General features: G+C 50.4%; 1 protein-coding gene across 1 annotated transcript in view; it reads left to right on the top strand.

The window, feature by feature from the left end:
- LOC129670104 (protein sidekick-1-like) overlaps positions 1–21,116 on the top strand; it is a gene marked incomplete at its 5' end in the record, with an annotated part of 897,806 nt that overhangs the window by 724,255 nt on the left and 152,435 nt on the right. Inside the window, 2 exons of the mRNA XM_055598542.1 lie at positions 16,315–16,430; positions 18,216–18,408. Coding sequence (XP_055454517.1) covers positions 16,315–16,430; positions 18,216–18,408 — 309 coding nt within the window. The remainder of the gene's footprint in view (positions 1–16,314; positions 16,431–18,215; positions 18,409–21,116) is intronic.

Raw genomic sequence — 21,116 nt, 5'->3', positions numbered from 1 at the left:
GTCACAGGCCTCAGATGCTGTCTGATGACATTCTCTGGCTCTGGGCTGGTGGAAGCTATGGGTCATTTTTATAGATACCAAAAGGATGTACCTGTCAAGTCCTAAGCATTTTAGGTCACCCATAGGATTGGGTTGGAAATGACAACATCAAGGGCTAAGGAGAACCCAAGATGTTTTTTGGCTTGGGACTTGTAACATCCCAACTCTCCACAACCACAGGCATTCTAACCTGTCAGTCAGCCTTGAAGAAGGTTTAACATAGATATGTGTTTATTTCTCGGGAGCTTCAGATTCCAAGAGCTGTAGGAGAAAATCTAACCCAGAGAGAGTCAATGGGATTTGATTTCCTTGCCTGTCCTGAACCTCAGTATTGCACTGAGGAGAAGCTTGGTATCCAGGCAGCCTTCGTTTCTCTGGGAGCTGGGGACAGAAGAGTCTATGGGCAAACACATATCCATCGTATACAGAGTCTCTGGAGGGTCTGGGAATTCAGACTTTTCTAAATGCACCGCAGCTGTGGATTTGGTCAAGGGCTAGAACCGTCACCGGGCTCCGGTGGTCACCTTTCGAAGCAAGCAACCATTCACAATTCTACTTTAGTAATATGCAATAGCATTATTGGGAACAGAATTCACAAGTTTGTGCTTTGTTTTTCCTTATTATACAAGCCAACAATGTAAGATCAATAAAAGCTCCCCCACCCCCAAAGAAATAATCAGCAAAGTGTCAGAAAGCCAGGAGGTGCTCCACAACACGGGCTCAGACTCTGCCTGGGGTTTAGAGTTCAGCCATTCCAGGAAAGAACTCCTCCCTGCTTTCCGGAAGATTCTAGTTGTTGTCCTGAACAGTAATAAACGGGCCCTTTCTCAATGGCCACACCGGTCCTGCAGCAGCCCAGATCCTGGCTGGGGGACACAGTTTCCCCTCATGGCCTCAGAGCCTTCTTCCTCGTGCAGAGATTTATGAGGCTCTCAGTTCACAGGTGCGGTTTTATTTGCTTAGGCATTTTTATTGCTTACCAGGGCCATGACCTTTTTCTTCAAATGATAAGGTTTCTAACTGCCCACTTCTCTCCCCAAATCCTGCCTCAGACCTAATGTTCCTTGATATTACACGCTGTTATTATCAGCCCTTATTGATTGGCTGTCGGTTGTCATCCGAGAGTCCATAAATCCTCCTTTATAAATTAAAAACAGTCACTGCTGCCTGCCCAGCAAGTAGCAGAAATATTAAAATGCTGGACAGCCGAGCAGGGCTTGTCCATCTGCAAGGGATTCCTGACCACCCATTTGAAGAGGCAAACAGCGGACAGCCTGGACGGTAAATTCTTGCCTTAATGAGTCTGTTTAATAAAATGACAATAAACTTGGAAACGCTTGAAATGACTAACACGGGGGGCTGCAGAGATGGCTCAGTGGTTAGGCGCTCCTACAGCACCTATACTGAGCAACTTAAAAGTGCCTTAACTCCAGCTCCAGGGGCTCTAGCGCCTTCTGCTGGCCACAGTGAGCACTTCACTCACATGCAAATGCACATGCAAGCACACACAAGTACATAATTAAAAATAAAACAAATCTTTGTGAAACTACAAACGAACATGGCTGTGGGTTAGACCCTGTGACTGTTAACTGTGACTACCTAGTTTTATCCTCAGAGAGCTTGAGTTCTGTACACAGCCAGGGAAACTGAGGCCTAATTTAAAAGGATGTTGAGGCTGGAGACTTTGGCTGGTAGGTACCTGGCACTTGATAGCCACATCAGGTTTAAGAGGGAGTGGCAATTTGCAAATGCTGAGCTGGAAGGCATCTTAGTTAGGGTTTCCACTGTTGTGATTAAAGTAACCACTACCAAAAGTAACTCCGTGAGGAAAGGGTTCATTTCTGCTTACAGCTGCCTTGCCAGGTCCATCACTGAGGGAGGTCAAAATTTATTAAATTTGGGGCAGGAAATGGGAGGCTGGAGCTGATGCAGAGGCCATGGAGGGGTGCTGCTCGCTGTCTTGCTCCTCAGGGCTGGCTTAGCTTTCTCTCTTTCAGCACCTGGGACCACCAGGCCAGGCATGGCACCACCCACAGAAATCACTAATTAAGGAAACTCGATACAGGCAGATCTTGTGGAGGCATGCCCTCACCTGAGAGTCCCTCTTCCCACGTGATCTAGTGTGTGTCAAGTAGCCATAAAACTAGCCAGTGCTGAAGAGAAATCATGGGTGGCGTACAGGAGAGGAGAGGGCAGAGAGAGGGCAACCGCACGGAGAGTGGAAAGGACAGTAACCTGGCTGGAAAGTGCTGGTTCCTCCCTGCTCTGGGATGGGCCGAGAAGAGGGGTCTGGAGAGGCCTTTGGGTGGTACGCTGTTCTTTCAAATCAGGTCACGCGTGGGCTGGGGAGACGGTACACTGGATAGCAACCTGAATTGGATTTCCAGGACTCGTAAAAAGGCCAGGTATGGTGGCATGTGCTCGCAGTCCCAGCCCCAGAGAGGCAGAGATGGAAGCAAGGACAGCAGCCTAAGGTTGCCCTCTGAGCTCTGCCAGCCCTCTCATACAGACACACCTGTACCAGGTACCCATGCAGCTAGACGTGTGCCCCTCCACTGGGGCGGTGTTATAGCGTTGTAACTGTTACCGCGGCTGGGGGATGGCTGCTGGAGGGGCCACCAGCCGCTTCTCCTCACTTTGCATCCTGACTTCTAGTGGTCACCCCTGGGGGTACTGTTAGACCCGAGAGAAAAACATTTCCAGGACTATCTGAAAGCAAGCTATATCCAGAAGTACGCAAAGGGCTGTCCAGGCGACTGCCTCCCGCTATGTGGGGTTCCAAAGAGCAGCCCCTCCCTGGCTTTTGAGGTCCCTTCTCTGGGGAAGGGTTTGAGTTGAAAGAAAATAGCTGTTGAAGCAGGGCATTTTATCCCAGCACTCAGGGAGGCAGAGGCAGGAGGATCGCTGTGAGTTCGAGGTCAGCCTGGTCTACAAACCCTGAGTCCAGGACAGCCAAGACCACACAGAGAAACCCTGTCTCAAATAAACCAAACAACAGGAGGGCTGTGTGGGCATAGCTGAGCCACACTTCCTTTGCTGCCCGGAGGCCACTTAGTGTCTCTGGAGTGTCCTACAGCAGTTGGCGCTGTGCGCTGAAAAAGCCTGGAGTAGGTCCTTCAAGCAGCGGGGGGAGGGGCGGAATTAAAATGCTTGCATATTAAAAGAGAAAAGAATAACTCATAAAATTAATTGTTGGCTTCATTTGGGAAATCATGGGCGTGTGTAGAAACATAATTCAGCAGTCAATGAGAAGACACTGAGGGAGGCCTGAGACGCCTAGCTGGGGAAGGTGGAATTTCAGTCTGTTGAGGCCTGGCTTCCTCTCCCTCCAAAGAGGATCAGGAAAGCACCCTGCACTCCCCAGGGGCCACTGGGGGCAGTACACGTAGGTGGCCATTTGCGAGGTGCAGGATCCCGGTAAGTTCTCGGGAAGAAAAGGGCGCACTCACAAGGTGCCCGCTGGGCACCAGCAGCCGAGCAAAGCAGCCACACACTGTTTCCCCGCGCCTTCTTGCACATGCATTATTTATCTCAAATGTGTGTTTCCTCCCAGGAAGCCCCTTCCATCATGGACTCACACACATACACATGCAAAGGAGAAAAAAAACAAAAACAGAAACAAAACTGCAGTGAGCCTGGCAGGCCCAGCATCCCAACACAGCGCATGAACAGGAGAGCCTCAGGGCCGTGGCAGCCCAGCGTGGATTCAGTCACTTCAGGCTCATGCGTGTGTGTGAGTCCATGATGCAGGGGGAGGTGTTCCCTTGTGTTTGCGTGTGGAATCGGACTTTCAGCGTCTTCCCCAAAGGCTCTCCACCTTCTGTACTGACCAAAGCCTCTGGTTGGGCCTGCAGCTCACCAGGCGTGTTTACTCTAGCTAGGCATTTTGTCCTAGGGTGTGCCTGTCTTGGCCTCCTGTGTGCTGGGTTTAGAGAAGGCTGGCACACCTGCCTGGATTCTATGTGGGTTTCTGGGGTCCTCACACTTGCAGGAGAAACACTTTGTCCACCTGAGCCGTTCCCAGAGCTCCTACTTAGCAGATCCTCAGCACAGACTGGTTGCCCTGGGGCACGCAGGCATAAGAACTTCTGTGTCGCCTCCTGTCCTGCTTCCATCCAACACCCCTAATCCCTCCTCTGTCAGTCTCCTCTAATAGACTTCACAGCGGTGCCTCCCTGACCTCCTCCGCTGGAAGCATCTCAAACGGGACGTATTAACTTACAAATTGAGCACCACTGCTCCAGTATGGTCTGAGCCAAGTGACCTTTCCATGGGGTCAGAGGAAAGGTTGGCTGCTCTGGAGAGGTGGAGGGCCTGGAACCCCAGCACACCGGGAGCCGCCTGTCAGATTTCCATCATGATGACCCAAAAGGCAATGCAAAGTAACTCATATTTCATAGCACTCCCAGAAATCGATAACACTTTCGGGTTCCAGAGGGGAAGAAAAGCGTGGTGTGTAGCTTCTGTAGTCGAAATGCTCGGTCTAATTAGAAGCATTTCTCTTCTGCTGCTGTCTGCTTCAGCAACTTTCTAATCTCAGAGAAAGAGAGGGAAAGGGCCGAGTCATCCACAGCCAACCGAGGGTCCGATGTGAGTCGTGTGACACCAACTCTGTGTTCGGGGCCCTTCACCGGTGTTGAATGGTTCAATAGCCAGGAAAGACTGGGAAGGAATGATGTGTATCTGTGAGGTTTTCAGTGTGCATACGTGTGTGTGTGTGTGTGTGTGTGTGTGTGTGTGGTGTTTAACTTGGAGCATAAGGTGTAATCCATGGGGAAGATGGTTCAGTGGCTCAAGTGAGGGCCGAGCTTGGATCCCCAAACCCATATCAGATGATGGCGTGCACTGTGGAGGTAGAGACAGGAGGAGCTCAGGGCTTACCAACCAGCCATGCAATGAGCTCCAGGCTTAGTGAGAGACGCTGCCTCAAAAAAATAAGGGGAAGGGGCACGTAGGGAGATTCTGAAGTACATGAAGTGCTTGCTGCGTAAACCTGCCGTCCTGACTTCAGAGCCCCCGGCACCCACAGAAAAGCCAGGCATGGCAGTGTGTGTGTTCTAATCTCCATGTGCTTGTACCAGGAGATGAGAGGCAGAAGAATTGGCTGGTGACAATCAAGCAGCAGTGAACACCAGATCCTGTGTCAAAGTGGGTGGGAGGCAATGACTGACACCCAGGTGTCTCCTTACCTTCACACACGCACACACTCATGCACATATGTCACTCAAATGTAACAGATTGCTGGCATACTCCTGAGCAAGCCCATGTAAACGAGCAGGCGCCCTCCATCCATTTTTAAAAACACATCCGTTAAGACGCAGATGTTGATTTTTCTATCAAGGGTCCAAAGACAAATTATACAATAAATCACCACTTGGAGTATACCAACGTTTTCCCTTTCCCCTGTTTTTATTTCTCTTATCGTTTTTCTTTTTGTAACAGGTACATTTGTGCTATCATGATTCATTCTAGTCTCAGAACATTACCTTGTAATGAAGGAGAAATATTTTATATTTTAAAAAGAAATGGAGAAAAAAACATTTGGTTATCTACATTTTGAGAACATTAGCAAAGCTTCTAAGTGCTCATTTGGGCTTAGAAAGGTTCTCTAAAGTAAGGATTATAAATGAACACCCGTTTGCAAAGCCCTGTTCTGATCCCCTCTTGGGAAATTCTCACTGTGGCATTAAATGACACTGCGCAAAAGACTTGTTTCCCAATCCCAGGGATGCTCTAGCCTCGGGTCCCTCCGAAGCAGCACAATGTTCAGATTCTTCCAGCATTACCTAAAATACTAAGAGCCAAGCAGGGTGGGCACAGGCAGGCGGCTTAATGTGGTCTCCTGGAGTTTGCAGGAACAGAGAGGCTGGCTCAGTGGTGTTCTCGGGGAAAACGCTGTGCTGGCATCCTTATCCTGGCTGTGCTTTTCCGCTCATTACCTGATTTTATTTACCATCTATTAATAGACATGGAGACCACGCACCTCCCATTTTACAGAAGACAATAAATGGAGGTTAAGAGAGATGACTGTCTCCCCTCCCCAACCCCCTGATCACATAGCTAGAAATGCTACAAAAGCCTGAGATGTAAATGCTGCTCAGCTCACCCCCCAGGCCAGGCCTTCACCGCAGTACTCCACCGTCACTAGAATTTGCTGTTCTCCTTACATTCTGCATACATCAAGCCTGATGGGAATGGCTGTCAGGCTTTCTCTGCAGGTTGTATATGAGATAAAAAAGAATACAGCTGTCACCTCTCTTGGACTCACATGACAGGTGGCAGTGCAGAAGCCACTGGAAAAACTTTTATTGTAATGAACAATAAGAAATCTGTTTTATACACATACAAGAACATGTCCCCCCCCCACACACACACATATGTATGTACTGAGGCCACTGAATTGATCTCCTGATCCACTAATTATTTGCATCCTACAGATGAACTTTAGTAGTGTTGCCGTCTGTCAGATTTGACTGCCATCCCTTCCAGAAAATGCTCCCACTGGACTTAGGAATCATCCGGGACTTGGGTTGCGAATATACCTAGCTATAAGTCAAACAAGGGTTGTGAGCAGGGGCCCTGAGCCCTGGCACGGAGCCCAGTGTGTGGAGGGGTGCTGGGGTGCCGGTTCCAGCAGCTGTGTCCTGCGGCAGACCTCACAGGAGAGAGCAGCTAGCCTTCAGCTTGCCCTCAGCTGCCGCAGGAGCGCCCCGGGCACAGGGAGCTCACCTGGACTCACTGTGGCTATCACTTTCTTTCATGGTTTATAGGTGTGTTTCCTTTCAGCCTAGGAACTCTGCAGGACCATGGCTGAGCGGGCTCTTTGGTATCTGTCCCTCACACACAAACAAGCAGAACGTAAAGGGATGACCGGCTAAGACCAGACGCTGTTGGTTTATGTGACACTGCTCTGTACTGTGCCAAGGCAGCCTCCATCTTCAAACTCACTCCTGCCTTCTAACCTGGCTCCTCTCACCATCTTGAAAAGTTAAGGGCACAGAGGCCTCAGCACTCCCATGATATGTGATTTATATTTGATTTTACTGGAGCCCAAAGCTAAGATACCTTGTATTTTTAGAGTGACCTTTAAAACATTTGGATTTTTAGAGACTGGGACTCTGAAAATTACATTTTATACTGTGCTCTTAACGTGAGATCTTGGGGACAAACAAGAAAAGGAAGATTATAGTTTAACGGTGACTGACAGGAGTAGAATGTCCTGATTAGGTTTTATGGTCAGTTTGATGCAAACTTAGAGTTACCTAGGAAGAGGGAACCTCAGTTGAAGACTTTCTTAGGTCCCATTGGCCTGTGGTCATGTCTGTGAGAGAGTGCCTTTCACCAATGATTGATGAGGGAGGACAGAGCTCACTGTGGGTGGCACCATTCTTGGTTAGGTGGGTCTGGCCTATAGAAGAAAACTAGCTGCGGGTTGGAGAGTTCTTAAGAACCCTGGTTGCTCTTCAGGAGGGTCCAGGTTCAATTCCCAGCACACTCATGGTAGTTCACAACCAGCTTTAGTTCCGGTCCTAGTGGATCCAGTGTCCTCTTTGGGGCTCTGGGGACAATGCACATATGCAGTACAGAGGCATACATGTAGATGAAAGAGCCCATACACATAAAAGAGTAAAACGACGCTAGCTGAACATGAGCCTGGATGCTAGCCAGTAAACAGCATTCCTCCAGGGTTTTCGTTTCAAATTCCTGCCTTGACTTCCCTGATGGACCATGAGACCTGAAAGGATAAGATGAAATAAACCCTTTCTTCCCTCAAGTTGTTTTTGGTTGGTGTCTTTCATCATTGGTAACAGAAAGCAAACTAGAAGAGAAATTGGTACCAAAGCTGTGTGTGTTCTGCATCCTGCCTGCCCAAAGCAAAGCCCCCTAGGAGGAAGGGCTCATAGACTCCAGCCCGCACAGGAGCCAGAGCTCAGAGCCTTTCCTCCCATGCTTAGCTGGGAAGGCCCCTGCAGAGCTGAGGCCTGGCTGGCTCTCTGCAGGCTTCACCCTGTGTGATCAGCAGACACACTGCTCGATGTTCCAGAGAACTCAAGGCAGTAATCTGGTACCACATGTACCAATAAGCACGTGTGTGCAGCTTAGCCCGAGACTGGCATGGAGGGTGGATGACACTGAGAACAGTAAGGAAATGTGTGTGTCAGCCTGACACAAGGTTGGATCACCTGGGGACAAGGATGAATCAGGAAATGTTCCCATTGAGTTGGCCTGGAGACAAGTCTGTAGATAAGACATTTTCATGACTGGTATGTGAGGGCCCAGCCCACTGAGGGCAGTGCTACAACTGAGAGCTGATGTACACAAGAAAACAAACTGAGCTAGCCAGGGAAGCAAGCCCGGAAGCAGCCTCTGCATGGACTCCGCTTCCGTTCCTGCTCAGGTTCCTGTTCTCCTTAAGTTCCTGCCTTGACTGTCTTTGATGATGATGTGAATGGCACAAATGCTTACTTCATCAGGTTGCTAACGGTTATGTTGCTGTTTAATCACGTCAGTATAAACCCTAACTGCGATGGGAAGCTTTAGCATGCCACTCGGTTCCTGTCTTATTACATGTCCTTTGGCAGCTCCATATTTTGAGCTTATTCACCACCGCTGCCTTCTCTTACCCCTCCCCCACTCCTTCCAGACTGCTTCTTCCCATATATTCTCCTCCTACTCCTACTGTCACAACTTGCTCTGTTTCGTGACCCACTGGGGGTTTTTAGCATCAGTTGTGTGAACATGGACAGGTGCTTATGTACTGGAGCGTGGTAACTTACCAGTGGTTCTATACCGTGGAACAGTGGCCACTCATCAAGTCGCCAGCAGCAAACTTGTCGCTCGGGCAATGGGCTGCCCCAGCAACAGTCATGCCACTATTGTACAATGGGCACATCATTCCTGCCAGGTTACTATTATGGCACACAGGGTCGACTGGAAGGGCTTCCCCCCTCGTGGCCTATGCAACACCTTCCACGCTGAGAAAGCTAACGGGCAGGGAAGAAGCTTCATTAAGAATTGGGGGGGGGGGGAATAAGCTTAGAAAGAGACACATAGAACTTGCAAAGCGTTAGTTCCCTATAAAAAGCCATAAAGATGCTCACGAGTATTTGTGAAAGATCTGTTGCCCTTGTGATGTGCTTGACATGTTTAATGAAGTGTGAACATCCGGGTGCATCCCAAACTGCAAGAAACAAACAGCACAAGAGCTCAGCTGTAGCCCATAATGACCTGGAATTCCTGTCATCCCAGGCCTCCTTCATTTGTAAAAGACTTTTCAATTCTGTGTGGGTGGGTGGGTGGGAGGGTCTGTGCCTGAGTGCAATGCCCATGGAGGCCAGAAGAGAGCACTGGAAGCCCTGCAGCTAGTGTTCCAGGCAGCTGTGGTCCACCTGACAATGACCGCCAGGGACTGAGCTAGGTCTCCACAACAGTGGCAAGCTCTGCTAGCACTGCGTCTTCTCTCCAGCCCTAGGTTTCCTCTAGGTTTCGCCAGGGACTGAGCTAGGTCTCCACAAGAGCGGCAAGCTCTGCTAGCACTGCGTCTTCTCTCCAGCCAGAGGTTTCCTCTAGCTGACCTTTCGCTCTTCCTCCCAGCCTCTCTTCCTCTTCTCCTTCCTTCCTTCCGTGCTGTGTCATTGCTGTGACCGAGCCATGACTTAAGGAAGGTCCTGTGAGCCTCATGGCCTGAGGAGACAGTCCATCGCAGCCCTAGAATGCCCTTCAGTTGCAGCTCAAGGAAGGGGCAGGCTGTCCTTGCTCACATCTCGGCAGAGCAGGAAACAGGGATTGGCAAGTGTAACTGGCCTAGTAAACCTCTAGCCCACCCCTAGGGAGCCACTTCCTCTGTTGAGGCTCCACCCCCCAGAGCTTCTACAATGCCCCCAAACACCACTAGCAGCTGGGGACCAAGTGTTCAAACACAAGAGCATGAAAGCATTTTTATCCAAGCCACAGCACTGGATATTGAACCCAGAGCCTCATGCATGCTGGGCAAGTGGAACTGGCCGTGGTTTTTAAAGTACATCTGCCACTGATGTAGACTGATACAGATGACACAGGGACTCTCAGAGACATTTGCTGGAGGGAGTCCCAAACGCGCTTTGAATTGTCTTCATTTGTTGTCTGTAGCTCTGACATTCAAAGGCCCAAGCACGGACACACTGAGTAGCTGTACACTAAGTGTGTATAGAAAAAAAAAAAATACAAAGGGAATGAGCTGCACACAAGGTATTGGTTTCCTATGGCAAGCAAAAGACTTCCCTCCCAACGACGACGTGAGAGCACAGCCCATCCCATAGGAGAGCACATTAGGTCAACTGCCGAGTTAGAAACCTCCAAATAGGCTGTAGGGTCTGCAGAGTGACTCCCTCAGCTTGGAGCGCAGAATAGCTGGGAGCAACCTCTGCAGCCTGCTGTATGGCACTGGTATCCTGTGGCCCACGTGACCACCCCCACCAGGCTCTGCCCAGCCTCTTCCTCCCTCCACATCACAGCCACTGTTTCTTCATCACCTTCAGGCACTTCCAGGGCCCACCTCTACTCCATCCGTTCTTCCGGCTTTGCCATTTCCACTGTTATCTTTCTTAGCTGACTCCTCTGGCCTGGCAGAGCTTCTTGGGTCTGGGAAGAGAAACAGTTTACACAGGGGTGTGGGCTATATGCAGTTTAACACTAAGAACAGACCCAGGCCTGGGCAGGGGTGCCAGTATTTAGCAAAATGCTGTCATGGCATAGACCAGGCTGGCCTTGAACTCACAGAGATCTGCCTCCCTCCCAAGTGCTGAATTAAAGCATGCACCAGCATGCCCAGACAACCCCTCCCCCTTTTTTCCAGCATAAACCAGAAAAGACCCTAAACCTGTCACTTCAGCAGGCTGAGCTGACTTCAAGGGCTGTCTGTAGGCGTACAGACCTCAGGTGCTGATCGCTGGGGAGGAAATGGCCTCAGAGGCCTTCCTTTGAGCAGCAGGAGGTGGCAGCTTCCAACAGGAAGTCTGGGAGGAGGCAAGGCTGGAAGCCAGCTCTGCAGAATACAGGCTGTGGCCCTCACTCTTCCAGGAGCTACGGGCCTAAACCTGTCTTCTCCAGATGGCCAGGGTGAAGTCACCGCATTGATGAAGACCTCTCCTGCCACAGCCATTCTTTCATTTGAAAACACTGCCTGGAAGGACTTACTGGCTACTGTTCTTTTCTTGTCTCTCTTGAGGGAATTTTTTGTTCCATTGTCCTCAAATATATGAGTCATTTCTAATGGCAGTAATTAGGAGAAAAGGAAGCCAAGGATCTGGGAACACAGAGGCCTGAGAAGAATGGGTGATGTTTTAATAAAGCCCAGGGGGACAACAGGCATCCATCCAGGACTGGGGTTAGAGAGGCAGAACCAGAGCATGGGATGCTTTGGCTCCAGAGGCATGTAGCTCAGGTGAAAGACTTGTTTGATTTGCTTTCTTATTTTACTATGACTCAAGATTTTTGTAATGAGGAAGGAAAGTGTGTATGTGACGGTTCTCTAGAGGAACAGAACAGACAGAATGAATACATATTATAAAAGGCATTTATTAGACACAGGCTAGCATCCGACTGTGCTGGAGAACCCAGTAGCTGCTCAGCCCGTGACGCTGGAGGTCCAGCAGTCCTAACCTGTCTCTGAAGGCCTGGAGGAGTCCTAGAGAACATCTGTTGGAAGGACAAAGAAACTGACTTCTATGTCAGCCAAGGTTGGCAAGAGCGTCGGTAGAGGCAGCCACAGAGTCGATGCACTCACCAGCCAAAAGTGAAGGCAGGCAGGCCAAAATAGCAGCCTTTCCCTCACCTGCGTTTAGGTCTGGGTGGCCTCCTGAAGGTATCTGCCCTGGGAGAGGACCTACCTTCACGTTGTTAAACCTTCAAGGACATGTGCTCACAGACCACCCAGAGGCATGTTTCTCAGTTACAGCCACGTTGACAGTTGAGACTGGCCTTCACAGACGGGCAGAAGCCTCCTTCTGGCTTTGCCAGGTGTAGGCATCCCTCGTGCTGGATGCTCTGAGACACCCCCCCCCCCCCAGCCAGGCTTAGAGAGGCACTGGCTGTGGAACACAGGACTTCCGCCTGACAGGGATCGAAGTGAAGCTACACACAACCATCTTGAAACTTCAGGAAATGACTCTTGCTTAAATGATGCGAAATGCGTTTATGGAACATCTGCTCCTTGACGCACTTCAGGGAGGTGCGTGTGTGGCAGGAAGCATGCTGGAACCGCACAGGCAGTAATTGGGGCTGATGGAGTGCTGGAGCAGTGGAGAACGAGGCTGAGAGGGGCCATTTCCCAGCGCTGTGACTCAGCACTGGAGAAGTCAGCTGAGGGCCAAGGGCTGCTTCAGCTCATGGTTTCAGCTCATGACCCTGGTCTTTCTGGGGCCGGGTGAGGTAGAAAATTAGTGTGAGGTGTGTGATGGGAGACAGCCGTGTTCCTCCTTATGAAGGCCAGGAAGGAAGGAAAAGGACGGCAGGATAAGAAAGGGAAGGGAAGGGAAGGGAAAGTGACGGTCTAAGAACAGCCTCACTGACCCCTTTCTTCTCCTAGTGCTAACAGCCTTGGGGAACCCCAGAGGAAATCTTCCAGAGAGCTCCAAGAAAAAAAAAAAAATATTACTCACACCCCAGCAGGCCCTGGCTGCTCTTCCTTCACCCTTCCTCCTTCCTCCTTTCCTTTCCCCTCTTTTCTTTTTCTTTCAATACCCACTGACTTTGTCTCATTTTGTGTGTGTGTGTGTCCGTGTGTGTTTTGTATGTATGTGCATAATTTTACATGCACACAGAGGCCCAAGGTGGATGCTGTAAATGAGCCCACGTCTCTTTTCCACCTTACTCACTGAGGCAGGGCCTCTCAGTCAGACCCAGAGGCCACTAACAGGGCTGCCCTATGGCTCTGGGATCCCCTGTCTCTGCCTTCTGAGACTGGAATGCAGGCAAGCTGCCAAGCCTTGCGCTTCTGCGAGTGCTCAGAATCCAAACCAGTCCTCACGCTTGCACTGCAAACTGACAGCAGAGCCACCTGCCCAGCCCCACGTGGTCCATGTTGCTGCCGCACACAGACCAGCGCAAGATGGGGAGGTTTCAGGGGCTAAGCGCTGACTTGTATGCCTTGGTGGAGGGGTGCATTTTGTTTGGGTTTGTTTTCTTCTTTTAATTTTTTTCACAATTTAGTCTTCATATATCCTTATTGAAGCCCCTTCCTCAACTCCTCCCTCTCTCTTCCCCCGTCCCCTTTTGGTTAGATCATTGCATTGGTTTGGCACTTGGCCAAGATTGAGAGTCAGTCTCGGATCACAGTTGCATTTGTTAGATGAAACCCACCAGATAAGGCTACAACTACCATTGTGATGTGTTGCAGAATATGATCTTGTAGTATTTTCTTGACTGTGTTTTGAACTCGTATTCATGAGGGATGGTCATCCGTGGGTCTCTTTTCTTGTGTGTAATGTTATTTACTTCTGTATCTGGGTGTCTGGGTGATGACTGAGAATTGTTTAATCCTCCTGGTGTTCTCTGCATGAGGCATTCTCATCCTTGTTTCCCCACCTGAAGCTCCTGGAGAGTCGGCCTTTGGTGGTCTCAGTAGAACTGTCCCAGCCCAGCTGAACAGTGGCCTCTCCCTCCATCACCTCTCCCCCCTCCTCTCTATCCTCCTCTCTCTTCCCCTCCCCTCCACTCTCTTTCCCACCCCCTTTCCTTCTTCCCTCCTCCCTCTTCTCTTTCCATCTCCCCACTCAGCTCCGCTCCTCTTTCCTTCCCTCTCCTCCCACCTCCCCTGACTGTCTAATGAGCAGTCCCCTGTTTTCACTTGCGTTTCAGAATAGTGGCCACCAGACCTCCTCAGGCCTCCGTGAGCTAGCTAGAAGTCACAGTTCTATTGTTTTTCAGGCTTTGCTCTTCTCAGTAGCTCTGGTATCTGACATTCCCTCCAGCTTTCTACATCCCAGACACAGCTGTCCTTGGGACTATTCTTAATCCACAAGATTCACAGGCTACTGAAAGGGAAATTGGGCAGTTTCCTTGCGATATGTGGAAGGAAAGACTTGGGGAGGCCATGGTCATGGGTGACGGCAGATGGAAAGAGAACATGGACTGGAAGTCACCTGAGAGGCGTGATGGGTTCTAAGTTCTTCCATCTCCACGTGTGATGAGACAATGAGGAAGCTCATTGGGCATAAAGGTATTTTTGTTTGTTTGTCTAAGACAGGGTCTTATCTAACCCAGACTGCTGTGTAGCTGAGGATGACACTCCTGCCTCTTTGTCCCCAGCACTGACACTGAGGTCTGTGTCACCTCATCTGGCTTATGTGGTGCTAGAGATGGGAGCTAGGGCTTCGTGCACACTGGGCAGTGCTGTACCCACTGAGCCACACTGCCAGCTCTGGGCTGTCATTCTTAACAGGACCAGGTCACCACCCTGAGCTTTGTGGTGGGAGGTACATATATCTTTTTTTGTTTTTTAACCTGGCTCCTAAGGATCCTTACAGTTTCTGTGTTTCTCTGTGGAAACAAATTCCTAAAGAACCAGGGCTGTCCTTTCTGCCACGAGAGGATTGGCAAGCTGGATCATCCCTGACTCCAAGAACACTAGCCTTTCCCAGAAGGCTTCCTGTCTCCAGGGCCACCATGTGACATGTGTGTCCCTGCACAAGGGAGCCTTTCCACCTTCCCAGCCCACACCGCTTCACCACACCCCGCCCAGGCTCCTTTGTAAGTCCATGTGTCCCCTCTCCGGCCAGGGGTGTCATTCTTCAGACTCATCTTCCTCCCAGGGTCTGCCTTTCTTCCTAAAGTCACCCAAAAATGCTTCTAGAATATGTCACTCAGGTTTGCTGTCTTCCTGACAAAATGCATAATTACAAAAATCTGACAGAAACAATCCAGAGGTGCTGGAAAGACAGTGCCTCAGGAGCAGACACCTGCTGCCAAGCCTGACAGAGGCCACGTCAGAGAAGGAGAGACCTGACTCCCACAAGTTGTCCTCTGACCTCCCTATAATCACAGAGGCACTCAAAGGATTCCTCCCAAATAAATACATGTCATTCAGGCTGAGAAGTTACAGTTCACAGTCGGCTGGCACACTTGTTTCTGACTGCAGAGAGGCAGGGCATCATGGGAGAAGGGGGTGCTTACCTCACAGAGGCCGGGAAGCGGAGAGACCACGCCTGTAGCAACAGGTTCCCTTCTCCCCTTTTCATAGGCTCCTGGCCCTGGGCTGACGCTGCCCACAGCAGGCAGGCAGCCTCCCGTTAAGTAATCTCTGGGAACCCAGAAGTGCAGTCACAGACACACATGGGGTGGGCTTTACCACTCTCCTATTGTGCCTCAGCTTCTCAGTCCAGTCAAACGGGTAGTCCAGATCCACACACGTGCTCTGCCCTGCTCAGTGTTCCAGGTACCTCTGCCCAGAGCAAGCAACCTGTGGAGACTCAACAGCTGTTCAGTGAATGAAAGAAAGAAGCAACGGAGAGGCCAGAAGTAGTTTTCTCCTAAAACTATTTTCTTTTACTTTTTTGTTTGTTTGTTTGTTTGTTTTCGAGACAGGGTTTCTTTGTGTAGCCTTGACTTTCTTGGACTCATTTTGTAGATCAGGCTGACCTCGAACTCACAGAGATCTGCCTGCCTCTGTGTCCCTGAGTTCTAAGATTATAGGTGTGTGCCACCTCTCCCAGCTCAGTTTCTTATAAAATAAAATCCAGGTTCACATGCCTAGGGATGGCACCGCCCACAGTGGGCTGGGCCTTCCTACATCCGTCATCAATCAGGACAGTTCCCCACAGACCAATCTCACCTGGGCAGTTCTTCAGGTCAGTTTCTCTCCTCCCAAGTTGTGTCAAGTGAACCATTAAAAACTGACTGGAAATGGGGAGCTGAGCTTTTAAAACATGGCACGTGGAGGTCCATTCTAGATGGAACATTGCCTTCACAGTGATGACTCGAGGTGGCAACAGAGAAATGTTTATTTAGTGTCTTGTCCATCTCTGACTTGTGGGGAAGGCCCATCTGTGGGATGAGGCAGTGGTCTACTGCCACTCCTGCCTCTGCCTTAAGGAAACAACTCTCCCACAGGAAATGAGAAGTGGACCAATTCTCCTTCATCGTGACACAAGGGTTAGCCCGGGAGGCATCCACGTCCCTTCCCATGTGCACCCTGCTTGCTCTTGAGTTCTGAGTGGTGACTATGGTTTCTTTTGTGTCTCTTCTCCCCCTGGGGTCTCCTGCCGTCGCGGTGCTGCCTTCGCCTCCATCGGGGAGCAGTGCCCACAGCACCCCCACAGAACGTGCAGGCAGAGGCTGTGAACTCCACCACTGTGCACTTCCTGTGGAACCCCCCTCCCCAGCAGTTCATCAACGGCATCAACCAGGGATACAAGGTACCTTGTACAAGGCCTGCTCATCAGCAAGCTCCAAGTTCAGTGAGAGAGCGTGTCTCAGAACTGAGATGGAAAGTAACTGAGGAAGGCACGAGGCTCTGGCCTTCACATGTGTGGACGCCCATGGGCACACACACATGCACACCAGAATACGCATGTGTACACATTCATCACACACACACGCTCAAAGAACCCAAGGGGATCTGTGGGGGTGGGGGGGATGATTGGAGTCAGCCTGTGTCCAGCCACTTCTTCCCAGATCGGGATTCTCTGGGCAGATCCAGAATGGAGGGTAGGGAATCATGAAGGGAGACCATTGCCCAGCAAAGAGGCCATTTTTTCTCTGCTTTGGGGATAGCTCTGTTTAAAGAGTCGGGACCAGGAAGCCATCCCAGGGACCTGCCCAAACGTAATGAATCTTCTGCTGAGTATCACGGGCCTGGAGGCACATTCCAGAAGCACAGTTCCTGTCCTTCACATGAACTTCTCCTACCTGGACTTAGGAATCTGGCTTCATGTGCAAGAGCGGGCTCACTAACCCATTAGCAGGAGTCTCGGGGAGTCCCTTCAGAGAGGCGAGAATCACTGGTGCCTTTGTCTTCAAACAGTTGGCATTCTTGGCACTTGGTTCATTTTTCTTTTCCATTTAAGTTCAGCTCCCTCAGACACTTGTTTGTCTGCGATGAGGGCAGCCCAGCTGCGAACGTACTGTGCCTCTGCTTCTTCCTCGGAGGTATCTGAAGGCGGATGCCGTTTTGAAGGGAAATTGTACTGATCAACCCGAAACTCCAACCCTCCTGACTCCCCTGCCAGGCCTGAGTGGCGAGGACGCTGCTCACTTCTGACGGCTTGTCAGTTTGATCTGCACAGATGAGCTCTGTCCTGATGCCTGCTGGCGTTCAGAAGGAATCAGCCCTGGAGTTGCATGGTGTCAGGAGACTAAACTCACACACGTATCGAGCATGGCCAAAGCTGGAAAGCAGCTTTTCCTGGAACAGGCACTTGTACACACACACTCACACACACACACCCTCACACACACACACACTCACACACATACTAATTCTACTAATTAGTAGAATTAACAGATGATGCCATCTTTGCCTGTAACTCTTAAAAAAAAATCATGTTCAGTAAAAGAAGATGGAGGTTTAAAGGAGTGTCCATTACTATTACAAGAGTTAAGCAGCCATTTTATTCATATATGTAAATACATATCTATGAATGTACAAAAATATATAGGACTCAGCTTTTTTTGAAGTGAGATTATAAGATTTAATAGGCTTTATAGCCAGGCCTTACTGTCTCAGATACTTGAGAAGCTAAGGCAGGGTAACCACAAGTTTAAGTCCGGCCTAGGAAAATTAATGAAACCCTGTCTCGAGATTTAAAAATGTAAAAAGTGGTCAGGGATATAGGTCAGTGGTAGAGCCCCTGCCTAGAATCCTCCAGTGAGAGGCTGGGGTGTGGCTCAGTGGTAGAGTACCTGCCTAGAATTCCCCAGTGAGGGGCTGGGGTATGGCTCAGTGGTAGAGCTCCTGCCTAGAATTCCCCAGTGAGGGGCTGGGGGTATGGATTAGAAGTAGAATGCTTGTATAACGTGTAAAGAAAGCTCTGAGTTTTATCCAAATATGAAAAAAAGAAAAAATGTAGGATTCATAGACTTGTTGAATTGTAACTGTGCTTTCTTTAAAGACATGATAATTGTAAAATAAAATTCTGATAGACAGTTGAGTAGAGAAATTCAGCTTAAAGGAGTCTTTTTTTTTTAACCCTTTCCACCAGCTTCTGGCATGGCCAGCAGATGCTCCTGAGACTGTCACTGTGGTCACCATCGCTCCTGACTTCCATGGGATCCACCACGGGTACATAACGAACTTGAAGAAGTTCACAGGCTACTTCACATCGGCTCTGTGCTTTACCACCCCGGGAGACGGGCCTCCCAGTACACCTCAGCTTGTGTGGACCCACGAAGACAGTGAGTGGCCCTCTCCTCGTGTTTGAGCCCCCGGTCACAGTGCCCCGTAGCTCAGGGCACTCACAGAGGGGTCGTCCCCAGCCGGTGTGTCCCTGAATGGCAAAATGGCAGGCGACCCTTGGAATGTGGAAGGGGCCCTGTGCAAAGGAGGGGGCCCCGCGGGGCAACGGCAGAGGGTGTACTCCTACTGTGCTCCGTCTTGCTGAGCTGGGCTGCCATTCAGACCTTTAATTCTAACCCCCCAGTTTTCTGCTTGGTGGCCGGCCTCCCCACCCACTGTCCCTTTCATCCCTGCCCTTGACTGGCTTGGCCCAGCTCCCCAGCCCCGCCTCTGCTCTCAGGCAACTGATGTGACAAGGACTCTGTCAGGTGAAGGTACCGAAGGAGGAATTGTAGGCCCACAGGACCATAGGCAAGGCAACACCTAGCTGGGCACAGTGGCCTGCACTTACCCCAGCACCAGGAGGACAGGCAGGACTGTGCCTCTGAGGGCTACAGAGCAAAACATTTTCTAAAAAACACAACAAACAAAAGCAATGAAAAGCAGTAGATGTCCCAAATGGGGACAGTTAGGGGAGGAATGAAATGGTCATACAACAAAAACAGTTATTTTAAAAGAAAACCCAAACTTTGGAGCTCAAAAGACTAGAGGGAAAATTGTCATAATATAATGTCAAGTGAAAACATATTCAACAAAATTACTTGAGGTCCATGTTTGTTTTAGCGTAATACATTTAGATATTACTTTGAGACTTGCTGTCTCTAAATGGTGCATGTGTGTGTGTGTGTGTGTGTGTGTGTGTGTGTGAGTCCAGCATCTTCCTCCATCACTTTATCGTAATTTTTGAAACAGATTCTCTTAGTGAACATGGGGCTCCCACCAGGCTAGGCTGGCTGTGAGGCCCTAGGACCCCCCTGAACTGATAAATGTACTACAGGACACCCAGCTTTTTAAAAGTCGTTCTGAGGCTAGACTCAGGGCCTGGGGTTAAAGTGTCCAGGCAAGTGGGAGGGTCCAAGTAGGGATCCCCAGAGCCCACAGGAGTGAGGGAAGGGGCTTGCTGTGACTCCAGCCTCAGGACAGAGACTGGCTTGATCCCAGGTCAAGCCACCTAGGAAGACTAGCCACACGGGCAAGCTCTGGGTCTGACTGCGAGGCCTGCCTCAGCGGATAGGTTAGAAGAGCATTAAGAATGATTCCCAGCATCAGCCCCTGGTCTCTACATGCATGCGCTCGTGCACACACACACACACACACACACACACACTCTTACATACTCACTAACACACATGCGCTCACATACATACTCATACATACACACTCATGCAAACATTCATACACACACACACATTCACACCTGTGCATGTGTATGGTGGCCCCACACATGCAAACAGGCAGGCAGACACGCATGCAGCCACACACATACGTGAAATTGGAAAACTGAAACAAGAATATAACAAATGACAAAGGGCTCAGATCCTCCCTGAAGCTTCTCCCCTGAGCCTGCCCGTCCTTGGTAGTAGACGGGGCTTATGTGTCCTGTTTAGAAGGATGGAGCACCCACCTCATGAGGGTGTCGAGGGTGGGGTTGCAGCTGTTTCTGGGGGTGCAGCTTCACTCGCTGAGGGCCTTCTGTAGAGCCCCGGGAAAGGGGACCAGGCTGAGGGAGGGTCGCAGGACTGAGAAAAAGAGCATAAATTGAAACCTAGACATTAGCAGACTTAGAGGACAGTACGGCTGGGCAAAGATCCAGGAGGCAGAAACACTGTGAGTATAAAAGGAGCAGAAAGTCTTCTCAGCTAGCACATCGATCGAAAAAGAACAAGGCGCTTCAAAAACTCGTCAGCATGTCTTTCTGGAAGCTTGTTTTCAGGGCGGGGCGGGGGGGAGGATGACCCTGTTCTGACAGCCATCCCATTTCACCACCTTCCTCGAGAGAAGTGGCGTTTGTCAGTGTTTCAGGCCCTCCATGAAGGCTTCACTGATCTCAGCCCCATGAGCACGGCTTCCGAGGCTGTACCTGTTTTAAAATTCATAAATTGTGTTGGGGCTGTGTCGCGGTTCCAGGAGGGAGCGAGTTACCGCCTGCTGCTTGTGTAGCAGGGCTGATAGGAGCCAGAAAAGTGCCTGTGACCTCCTCTTCTGCAGGCCAAACAAGACCCCTGACCTCACACAGGAGCCCTCAGGGAGACTGTCCTAGGAGTTTGCAAGGGAGCCCAAGGCACTGGACCTTGAGTGGGAAGACACTGTCCCCCTGGCCAGAACAGATCCTCAGCTGAGGCACTATAGTGTCTTCTCCAAACACCTCCTGTCTTAGGCAGGATGTGGTGCTGCAGGCCTTTTGCTGGCATGTTCTCTTCCTCCCAAAAAATCTCTTGGGTGGGAAGTGTTCAGAAGTTAGACTTCTGGGTCAGGTAAGCTGGCACTGCCCTTGGCCCTCGACTCCATTTCTGGCTCCCCAACAGAATCCATGGTGCCATAAAAGCCAGACTCCTGGCTCCTCTCATTGGAAAATTCTAAAGCGGCGGGGGGGGGGGGGATTCTAGGCAGGAGCTCTACCACACCCCAGCCCCTCACTGGGGAATTCTAGGCAGGAGCTCTACCACTGAGCCACACCCCAGCCCCTCACTGGGGGATTCTAGGCAGGTGCTCTACCACACCCCAGCCCCTCACTGGGGGATTCTAGGCAGGGGCTCTACCACTGAGC

This window comes from Psammomys obesus, unplaced genomic scaffold (genome assembly GCF_907164565.1).
Source record: "Psammomys obesus unplaced genomic scaffold, mPsaObe1.curated_primary_1811, whole genome shotgun sequence".
Lineage (NCBI taxonomy): Eukaryota > Metazoa > Chordata > Mammalia > Rodentia > Muridae > Psammomys > Psammomys obesus.
Note: the sequence above shows the minus strand (reverse complement) of the source record. Positions and strands in the feature narration are given on the sequence as shown.